This window comes from Zingiber officinale, chromosome 1B (assembly GCF_018446385.1).
Source record: "Zingiber officinale cultivar Zhangliang chromosome 1B, Zo_v1.1, whole genome shotgun sequence".
In the NCBI taxonomy this organism is placed as follows: domain Eukaryota; kingdom Viridiplantae; phylum Streptophyta; class Magnoliopsida; order Zingiberales; family Zingiberaceae; genus Zingiber; species Zingiber officinale.
This window is the reverse complement of record NC_055986.1, coordinates 41,588,690-41,600,449: the sequence shown is the minus strand read 5'-3', so window position 1 is coordinate 41,600,449 and position 11,760 is coordinate 41,588,690. Positions and strand designations below refer to the sequence as shown.

Sequence of the window (11,760 nt, the reverse complement as noted above, 5' to 3'; positions counted from 1 at the left end):
TGGTTTAGTTGTTTATTGCTAACGCACGCCAATTTACTCCCTTTAATTTACTTTTTACTAAATCGATTTGCTTTTTACCAAACCGATTACATCTGTTAGTTCAATCAATTCATTCCAAAACAAAAACAAAACTTTTGAGCAGAACATTTATTATAGAAAAAAGTAAATATTTATATTTTCAAAATAATAATAAAAGTTAGGGATAGGGATATAATTCAGTAGCCGTAACAAAAGGTTTTACACATCACATCCCTCGTAGTTCATTTTTAGATCATGTGAAATAGAGATTGTACGAAAAGAGAGATGAGAACAGTTTGTTCCTAAAGTCACATCTACTAAAAATTGATCCGGACTTCATTATAATAAATATATCATCCTTTAATCAATTTGACATCTGACTAGAATTTAGTAGTTGATCTTATAGGCAAGTACAGTTACAGCTATTATTTAAGGTTAAGTGTCCACAGAAGTTGCAGGAATTAACATAGTTGTTGGCCCAATCCAGGCACTCAGGAATATTTTATGGATTTCGTATGTAAATGATTAGGCTAAAAAAACTAGTTTTGATATTGTGTTTAAATTATCATTTTAAATTTGTTGATTCAATATAACAATTATTTTTTGGATTTCACTCTTAAAATACTTCTATATCTATTTTAGGGTTTTCAGATTAAGTCCCATTTTTATGTTAGATAGAAGATAATAAAAAGTAAGGTAAACGATAAAAAAAAAATTGAATATAAAATATTCAACTCCATTACTGAATTCATTGTCTCAATTTAGAATAAAAATTATCTAATGTTGAATTCATTAACTAGTTGTATTGGGTATCATCATCGTAATACTTAATCATTAACTAGTTGTATTGAGCATCGTTGTGAATAAACAGCTCACATGACCTCTACTTATTCTGCTCATTCTCCTTGCTGTCATAAGCAATCAGGACTCTGGAAACAGAGCAGGAGTTCTTCAAACTGACCAACCTGTTTTTTTTTTAAAAAAAAAAAAAATTATTTGGAAGAAGAGTAAGTTTGGAGCTGGTACAGGTACCATATTGTATTGTGCTTGTGAAATGGTTGGTCAGACGGGAAAATGTTTGTTAAGTTCGCGGAAAGGGTTGGTTGAAAGTCACTAACTGACTGAACCAACAAATTCACATTCAAAAACTTCGCCAAGGTTAAGATAGGTGACCCAAACTACATAGCTGGGCAAAGGCAAATACCTATGTGAACAATTGTATTAGAAGATGAGTAATGATCATGTATCGAATTGCACCAAAATGGCAAGTATTATTCCTTTTCCCTGAAAAATTTGCTCTTTTTTTTTTTGCCAAAATCTGCATTGTTGAATCATTACACAATTAGTTGAAACAAATCAACTTCTTCAGGTATCTGTTTTGCCGAGTTCACAAGTAAACGTTCAGCGATCAGCAGATATACATGGTTCTGTTCAAGATGGTTGTGCTATATGTTAACCAGCTCCAAATACATCGAGAGCAGTTTGAAAAACTATCCAAGTTTATTTATATGATTCGGGTAAGAAGAATAAGAAAAAAAAAATGCAAAGATTGCTTTGGGGAATTTCTATGCCAAACACAGCGAATCTGCTAACGTTGGACTGTAGGTCGATGTGTTACCTCAAAGGATCCTGTTCTGGAAGTCGTTGATGAGACCCGAAGCTAAACATGTCAACTTCTTCCCTGTCTCACCGGCAATGCTCTTGAGAGAGGTTATATCTTGTGATGCCTAGAGAAGCAAATCCATAGTGAAAAAAAAAAAAAAGCTTATTTGGTTAAAACACAACTATGAAAATTTTGACATTATATTGTGGAGATTATCATCAGTGAAATGAAGAGGATGGTTAGGATTGTAGAAGAAATATATAAGGCAATATGAAACTTGATGGTTCCTTGCGAGCTGAATCAACTTATAATACTCTCAAACATTATCAAGAAAGTACCTGGAATGAGATTCTGTTAATGAGATCTGAAGCAGTCAGGTCAGCTGTAGAATTATTTGCACGACCAAACAGATCAGCGCTAGAAATGGATGCAGACCCCTATACAAAGCAAATAAACCAAATGAGAGTGATTGTAAGCTTATAATGCTTAAACTAACCGTATTAAGGATTAGATTTGTGGGCATAATAACTAAGAAAAATCAATGATTAAGACATTAAGGGAGACAGTACCAAATTTTAGATGCTAGCTATTTGCCGGACTGCGTACATTAAGAGAAAGGGTCTCTAAATCATATTACTTTTCACAATACGCAGAGAGAGAAATGTAAGTCAAATCTTGATTCCCAAACATCTCAGAAATCTGATGGACAGTACCGAAAATCAGTAACAAGGCATCCGGAATCAATGAAAAACAAAGCACTATTAAATCAACTGCCTAAAAGAATTCTGTAGGTCAGAGACATGAAGATTTAATTGACTCTGGGAGCAACCATAATGTCCTAAGGATTTAGGTGGTTTTCAATTTTATGCCAACAGCATAAAATTGAACAAGTGCAAGAAATCATTTTTATGATCCACTTAGCATCCCTTAGTGATATAAATGCTGTTTTTAGATGATAATGAAGTAACATACCGAGAACTTCTCCAGGGAAATTTGAGCCTCATTGTTAGCTTTGCTTTGATCACCGAAGTATTGGGCTGATGATATTGATTTTGCATTTGAGAATTTCTGCCTTGCCACATCACTTTCTTCAATCTGATCAACATGATAATTAAAGCAAGCTTCATAAGCAAGATGTTGAGTAAATATCAGCATACACTTGAATCTAGAAATTGAGAAAAGATGGTGAACATTCTATATTGGAATTCTAATAGCTAATCTCTTTAAAGAATTCATATATTGCTTGTTCAAACTCCTTATTCTACATTATAAACATATTCATTGTCTGGTATATCAACGAGCAATTTCCCTCCCTTCCATATTAAGAAATAAGTAACCCTTAAATAAATTATAGAATTCACAAATACTACCAAGACAAGATTGAATAGATTCCATTCAACCAAAGCAAGTGAATAAAGTCGCAACCATAATACCTGGACATTTGATGATGAGGTAGATTTATTCTGAAATCCACTGCCCATTCCATAATCTTCAAAGAAACTAGAAGATTTTGGTGGAGTTACATGACTCAGAACTTGAGGGTCACTAGAACTGCTCTCAGAAGAAAGTGTGTTCTTCTCCACATATTCAAACCGAGAGGGAAATGACTGACCACTTGTCCTCGAATTAGCAGAGACTGGTGCAGATACAGGTGCAGGTTCTTCAGGCTTTTGGTCATAAAGATTTTCATTTGGCTGCAATCAACCCCAAAAGCATGTTTCAACTACAGTGGAATCTCATGCAGAGTAAAGATGGAATAATTGACAATTCTTATTAAAAAAACAAAGGAATAAGCAAAATTAAAGTAAGACCAATACTCACGGCAAGGATGAATATTAGAGAAGTTATTGGTCAACTAAAGGATTGAGGTAAATGTTTACCTTCGTTGTAAGCTTCCGTACACCAAGACCCCCAGTCTTCTTTGCACTAATGGGCTTCTTGATAGAACTAATAACAGCAGAACGGATTGGAGCTTTAGGTGAGCAAGGAATTTCAGGTTCAATTGTTTGGTCTGTAGCCTTATTCTGTGAATCTACAAGGTTAAGTTCAGGAAGTCCATTCAAGGCATTTAGTTTCTGAGATGCTTTAACAGGCAAAGAAGGTAAACTAGTATCCTCAGCAGAGCTCTTAGCAACCTCCTTTGAAAGCAACTGCTGATACAATTCAGCTGCTCTTGATGTATATTTGGCTTCAATCTTGCCATCATCTGTCCAACCATGCTGTTTAAAGAAAATTTGTGCACGGTTGTTGCCTCCAAAAGTCATCATCTTCAGTTGATCAGGAGCCCAAGAGTCCAAGTTTGTAGATCTATTCATGATCATTGAAACTATATAAAATTTCATACATTCATATTTTAAATAATCCACACATCACTTAACAGAAACGTTCAAAGACATAGTAACATATTTTGCCCACGATGAATGGATATACAAGTGCCCACACCATCATGCCCCAAACAATTGAAGGCAGAAAGTAAAGGGGGGAAAGCAAATTCTTGGAACCTTGTACATAGAGGCAAATTTCATCGTGTTTACAAGAATTATAAGCATCACGCGTCAAAATAACCAAATCAAAAAAATTAGATATAATATATCAAAGAAACCCAAGATAGTTGTTATGGTGGAATTTAGAAGAAAAAAAATATAGTAATTATATCAACAGGGCATGATTGTTACTGATTTTAGAGTTACTGGAGCATAACTAATAATTCTCAATAACTAGACTTCATCTTTAACTAGGAGCGAAAATGAGCTAAGCCGAACTTGTGTGTGTTGAAATTTGTTTATTTTCTATATCAAGCTGGTTCCTTCTTTTTTATTGAAATTCTTATCAAGCTTGAACTTTTTATCAAGTTCAACTAACAACATTGATTTATTTAGATACAGTAAAATGTTACTCATGAATGTCCAGTTCAATTACGACCTTAAGTTTAACATTAAATGTCTGCACTCGGTCTCTATCTACAGCAACAGATTGAATTTTCAATTAAATTCAAATTAAATCTCTCAGTGTATGTTAATTGTAAATAATATTGTGGTAATTGATCAAGGTGCAAATAGATTAAAAATGGAAGCAAAACTTTAGAAAGAAAGATTATAAGTAAAACTGAAAATGAATATATATCATTGAGTAACTATTAAAAAACGATAGAAAAATTAAGTTGCATGGATACAAATACCAATACAAGCAAATGAAAATCCAATGAAGATATCATCAATAAAAGAACCTAAGTGTGGTTGAAATAGAGAGGAAAACTAGGAATTGAAGAAATGATTGCCAAAATTGAGATCAGTATCACATACCAAAAACTTAGGTATCAATCATATAAAAAATTAACTGATTTATTATTTATTTTCAATTATTGTCAATAGTAATTGTAAAATAATGAAATTATTATTTCTAGTATTAATCAAATAAACCCTTTAATTCTTTTTATTAAAACTAATTAAACATTAATCGGTACCTAATTATACAATAAAATGATATTATGATTTCTAACATTATTCAACTAAATTTTATTGAATAACCACAGACTTATTTATTTATAATTATGTACCGACTAAATTTATTTAATGTGATTATTTTTAGAACACTAAAATAATATTGATATTAGTATTGTTAGTCGAATATTTTATCACACCATTTACCTATTATCAAATTTATTACTTATTAATAACAAATTTATTTTTTAGTCAAATATGTTACTATGTTAGTCAAATAGTTAGTATTTTTTAGAACACTATTAATAACTATTGTTAGTCAAATAGTTAATATGTAATATGTAAAAAAAAATTATACTGTACTTGATAATATGTTACATGTGTACACATTATTAGCACTCAATCTTGTTATTATCTAATAACTAATACTATTTAGCATTTTACCTAACAACTAATAGTATTTTACCTAGCAACTAGCCTAACACTATTAAATTATTACCTGTTAATTAAATTGTTGTAATAATATATTATTACAGTATTTTATTATCTTTTCAATTATTAGAGTTCATTACTGAAAGAGTATAATATTAATTATTAGTGAATAATTAAATTAGTATTACAGATTACAAATTACTACAATTTTTAACTGCTAAACTCTATCACGTCACTTTTCGCAAAGCCCTCATAATGAAGAATTCCTCCCTCATCCAAGTGGAAACCAGAGTGTCTTCCTCCTGGTGAACACATGAATCCATTGCCCTTCTTCCCCTGATCAAAGCTAGAATGTCTTCTCCTGGGTACTCCCTCTCATCTGGAGACCAAAAACTAAACCTTCTCTTCCTTCGCTTCCTCTTCTATCAAAGGTGGATCTTCTTTTCTTCTCAGATGTGAATCAATGAAATTGAAGGTACATCCCTGGTTCTCCTCTTTCTTTTCTTGTTCCCAAAACAAGATCTCAGAGATAAATAGGCTGATTTTGAGAAGCAAAAAAAAAAAAAAAAATCTCATTGATTCAATCAATTTACATTGAAATCTTGCAAATCCTGACCATGATTTCATTTTATGAAAACCCTCAGACACATGTCCCAAGATATCGGCCAAAATCAAATCGGCTCTTGCCAGTCCCAATCCAACTTGACCAATCTATATTGGGATCAACCAAGTTTGGCATCCATGTCATGTGATCATCCTGTATTTGTTAAGCTAAAAAAGAAAAAAAAAAAATTATAAGACCAAAATATGACCTATCATATTTTACAAATCAATGTGCAACACGTGAAAACAACAGATCAAGCTAGTCATATGACCTATCATAGTTAGGAGTAGCATCATTTGATGATGATGACGACGATGAAGAAGAAGAAGAAGAAGAAAGTAAATTAGTACTATCACATTATGAGATGGTTTTAATCCTATACGACACCGATCTAAAATTCAAATAGCGTAAAACCAACAGATCAAGCCTGTTCCTTCGTAACAAAAATACAACAGCGAATTCGTCTCCATACCTCACGAAGCTGATGTGCACGCCGAGACTGCGGTGAATGGCGGAGCAGTCGAGGCAGAGAAAGATTCCGTACGTCACCGACGCCCACGTCGGGTTCTTCGCGTTGCAATCAAAACACATCTAGTGAAACAAATATAACCACGTATCAGAGTCAACGAGATCTGGAGCCTTAGGTAGAGATCCTGCCGGTTCCGTTCGGTTTCCGATCAGAATCGCAAGGAAATCGATATAAAACGCGACGTAAGGGAATCAACGGCGAGGATAGAGAAAGGACAGGCGTACCTTGTTCTCGGGCTTCGATTTGAGCTTCCTAAACACATTGTTCCTGTCGGCAAATCCATCGGAAGCCATCGGCGAGGGAGTGCAGGAACGGTTTCCGTTCAAATCTCCCCCTAATTTAGAGAGAGGAAATGAAGGGGGAAAGGGAGAGAGAGAGAGAGGGGGGAAGGGAAACGAACCGGCTGATCGGTTTGTTTTTGGAAATTTTTAGGGGGCTTTTGGTACGCGTATTTTTCATTTTAATTTTTTAAAAAATACGTATTTTTTAAAAAATGATGTTTGATTTGTGTTTTTCATGCGCGTTTTTTAAAAAATTGACTATCATTTTCTAGAAAAACAGAGAATGACAAAAAGTCATTTTCTGTTTTCTAGAAAACGCGCGTTTTCCAGAAAATGAAAATGAAAACGATGCAAATCAAACACATTTACGCGACCCTTTTTCACCTCTATTGTCCACTTACCCCCTCAAAGTTTAAAGTTTTAGAGTCTTCAAAATACTTTATAGAATTAGCGTCGCTATTTTATGTGACAAAATAATAATATAATAAATATCTTATACCATTAAGTTAAAAACTTATCAGATATTAATAGAAATAAAGTTGAGTGGTAAATTAAAATTGTTCCTAATATTTTAAAATTTTATTTTGGTTAATTTTTATTTTGTTTTTTAATTCATGAAATAAGCAATTGCAGAGTGTTTTCCAATAAGAAAAACGTGATATTTGTTTTTCCAGAAATAGATTGAGTGCGAGTAATTGGGGACTTAAGGGTCATGTGGTTTATTTGTATTTGTATTTTTTTTTTTTTTAGAAAATCATATTTTTTTAATTTTTTAAAAATAATTTTTTTGCACTTTTTTTTAAAAAAAATAACTTTCTCTTTTTTAGAAAATGAACATAGAAAATATAAATCAAATGTATTTTATTTTTTCAGAAATAAAAATAAAAAAAATGAAAATACAAACTAAACGCTCTCATAATAACTTTAAATTTTAAGTAATTTTAATTAAATTAAAATAAATTATATATTTTAATATAATAGTTATCTATATATTCTAATCTTAATTAAATTAAAATGATTTTGATTAGATCATAATTACCATAACGTATTTTATAGTATAGCAATTATATTCATAGTTATTTGATTTTTTTTTAATGAGGAGATTGAGAACCTTTTTTATTTTTTTCTCGGCGAATTTTATGTTTACTTTATAAAATTTTGATATTAAAAATTTGTGGTATATATTTTGATGTTAAAATATTTTAGTTTCCATATTATACATTGTACCTGAAATAGTGATATGCCATGACAAACGGCCAACTTTGCATTTGATTTGACATTATTAAAAGGAAAATATAATAATCAAACACTTAGAATTTTAAAAAATTATTAAAAAAATACACCTAATTTTGATATTTACTAAATGATATACTTATTTCTTAAATACCTCTCTACCCAAAACAATATCTAAAATCACTAGTCCCTTGTATTATTTTAACAAAATATAGAATCCTTCTTTTAACTCGATCACTAGTCATAATTTCATTACTTATCTAAGAGAGTGTTTAAGAGAATTTTTACTTATCTAAAAGTAATTTTTATAAAGATTATTTTGAAATTAGTGAGAAGCTAAAGTATAGAGTACTTGAAAATATAAGCCAAAAGTTAATATAATATAAAGTTGGAGTGTTTGGTGAATAATTACTTCCAAACTTATATTTTTAAATTATATAAATTAATTTTTTTAATTATCTAAATATAATTTTGATACTATTTGTTTATATAATTATTATTATATTTTAAATATTTATCAAAATTATTATTTTTTATAATGAATATATAATAAAAATAAAAATAAAAAAATGATAAAATTCATATAAATACACAAAAATATGTATAAAAAATCTAGAAATACAAATTATATAAAAATATAAAATATTATTTAAAAAATAAATATCACGGAAGTATGGTGATAATTATGCAAAATGATAAATTTATTAATGATATAAATGTTAACTTTTAATTTTAGAACATAAATAATAAAACAGAAGCAAGAAAAGTATTAAATTTTTTACTTCTTACATAAGCTGAAACAGAACTTGACATTTACAAATACTCAAAAGTACTTCTATGTAGTTAGAATCTAAGAAGCACTTAATAGAAGCTCTACTAAACACTTTCTAAGAACTCACATATGCACGCACTTGCAATGTGACTGCTAAATTATAACCAAGCAAGAACTATGATTTCTAGCGATGGTAATAAAAAGTAATTATGTTCGTTTCAGACGCATTTCATAGGTTGTCGTCTCTCGTCAGATTATTTGAATGAAAGTAAATCACAAGATCAATTTATTGTGGACTGCCAAATGACTAAAGGGAGAAAAATATTTTTTCTCCGAAGACATACGTCTGTTGAAAATTAATTTCTTATCCTATTATAATTTATCATCCTCTAACTAATTGGATACCCTTAAAAATAGCTACGATTTCAAGCTAGTGCCAATGCTTGGAGTCTATTTGTAAAATTATGATAATTTTATGGCAAAGGGGTTTTTCAAGTTGGTGATTGTAAAATTATAATCAAGGAACTGTCAATGTTCGATCAGGTGGTTTGGAAAATCACGGCTACACAAGCACAAATGTTTGTTGTCTATTCACAAACTTGCGGATAGAATGGTGCAAATGCTGGCGTTATAACTATAAAATAATGATTATCATAATTTCGTAACTAAAGGAGCATGATTATCATAATTTTGTAATTAAAGAGGATGATCCACTGATGAGGATCCTTGATTTGAATGGACCCTATCTTTAAATAAAAAGATAGGGCTTATCCAAATCAAGGATCTTCATGTAGTGGATCATCCTCTAATCTGTAATTTACGGACCAGAGGATCTGCTTTCCATGCTTATAGTTGATTGGCCTAATAAAAAATTAATGAAAATCGAATTAATCAATATTTTGATTGGTTCGATTTCACTTTAATTCGTTAAATTAATTTGATTTTGAACTGGTTCTTCATCCTATTCAGATTTCGGAGTGACAAGTAATGGAATGATATTTTAAGGATTGAGTGGGTATTTTAATAAATATTAAAATTAGGTAAGCATTTTAATTATTTTTCAAATTTGAATGTATGATTTATTAAAAGCTATTAGTTGGATTGCACTTAAGTGCCTATGGGCCGAAGCAAAAATGACACCATTTTGGATACAAAATCATGTATAGTTAGATTCGATCATCATTCGGATCGTAGATTCAAGGGCTTCTGAAATAGTGAATCTTAACTTTAACTATCGAAGATTGTTACGATTTATGATTAGAATCGTCAGTTCACAGTTCACGATGATTCAAGACGTTTCAAGATTTATTATTTTTTAAAAAAATATTTAAAAATTATAAATTTATAAAAAATCAACATTCGAATATGACCCGTTGACCGACTATGAGTCAAGGTCGAGTTTAGATATATATCTCATAAATTATATTTTTATTAGACAATCTATTATCGGAGATATTAGAAAAATTATTGAATTAAAATTACATAAAATCAATTCTAACTTATCTGTTGAGATGACTTGATTGGATAATCTCAGGCTACAAGCGGAGTTGGTTCTGCCAAGCTTCTAGTAGTCCAAGTTACAAATTTGATGCGGTGCGTAGCAAAATCGAGAGTTGATCGTCGAGTAGGAAAGGGAATTCCCTGAGTAAGATACCAAGGTTTACACTCAATGCAGTTTCCTTGAAACAGTTTCGCCCCACCTCCGACTGTACTTCAGGGTACTCTCGGGTCATCTGTTTTTCAAGATATAATGACAAAATCACGCACGTAACCAAGCACTGATTGTTCATGGTGAACTGAGAATTTACTCGATGCTATAACGAGTAGTTCAGCCGAACAGATGCATGGTTGAAAAAGTTTTTATGTGAGAACACGGGTGGACAGAGGTTCGCTTCCTGCTCTTCCTCTCGTTCTCTATATTCTACTCAAAATCTGAGCTCTTTATATAGGGGCTGAACATTTGGCCGTAATAAATGACTAATTAATGGTCATTTATTACAATTAATTATCGATGATTTTAATTGGATAAATTAATGGTCATTTATTATTATTAATTATCGACAGTTTTAATTGAATAAATGAATGGCTATCATTGTCATTAATTGTCAACTGTTTCAATTGAGTGAATTAATAATCATTTATTGTCATTAATTATCGACAGTTGTAATTGGATTGAATTAATTGAAATTAATTCATCTATTTCACCTAAGCATAAAAAAATGTGTCAAAACATTAGTTTATCCACTTAGGTAAATTTTGTCTCGATTGATCCGACATTCGATGTGCACAGGTCATGCTCGCACACAAGTCAACCTTGGTTCAGTACAATCTGGACCTTGGATTTGCACCCATCCTGGCTCACCCACACATGAAAGAGTCTCTCCCCATGCATATGTTTACAACATCAATGTATGTGTCATAATTTAAACCAATAATAAAGTCAAGAGACTTCTAATGTGATGCTAAAAACTCATACACAATAGAGTCTCTTTGTCTCCACCTCTTTATTCCAGCCATATTTCCAACAATCCTCCACATGAATGGAAAATAAGGTATGTGATAGCATTCAGCGATTGAGTCTAATATAGGATAGATAAGTTTTACCCTTTGAACCTTCCTTTATAAAGATTTATTTGTATAGTGGCTGACAAATATGCATCATGTCCTTGAACTGTTCTATTGTCTGTCTAAGCATTAACAAATCTCACCCAAGACTCTCCCTGATACAACTTAGTTCTCATGAGTGTGTTTGTTCTTGGTCATGAATACGCCTGGTTTTGTGAGAAGTTCTAAAAATCGTGTCTCCAATTCTCTTTAAAGTGTCTCCAATTTTTTCTCACATAGGTGA

The 11,760-nt window shown here is 31.2% G+C and overlaps 1 protein-coding gene across 1 annotated transcript; it reads right to left on the bottom strand.

The window, feature by feature from the left end:
* Positions 1-1,364: 1,364 nt before the first annotated feature.
* Positions 1,365-7,007, bottom strand: LOC122055599 (probable ADP-ribosylation factor GTPase-activating protein AGD8). The gene is made up of 7 exons (XM_042617109.1): positions 6,851-7,007; positions 6,570-6,688; positions 3,502-3,928; positions 3,055-3,315; positions 2,594-2,716; positions 1,960-2,058; positions 1,365-1,745 (listed from the first exon to the last, which is right to left on the bottom strand). The coding sequence occupies exons 1-7, from the start codon at positions 6,917-6,919 to the stop codon at positions 1,638-1,640; spliced, it is 1,206 nt and encodes a 401-aa protein (XP_042473043.1). The 5' UTR covers positions 6,920-7,007; the 3' UTR covers positions 1,365-1,637.
* Between the last annotated feature and the right edge of the window lie 4,753 nt (positions 7,008-11,760).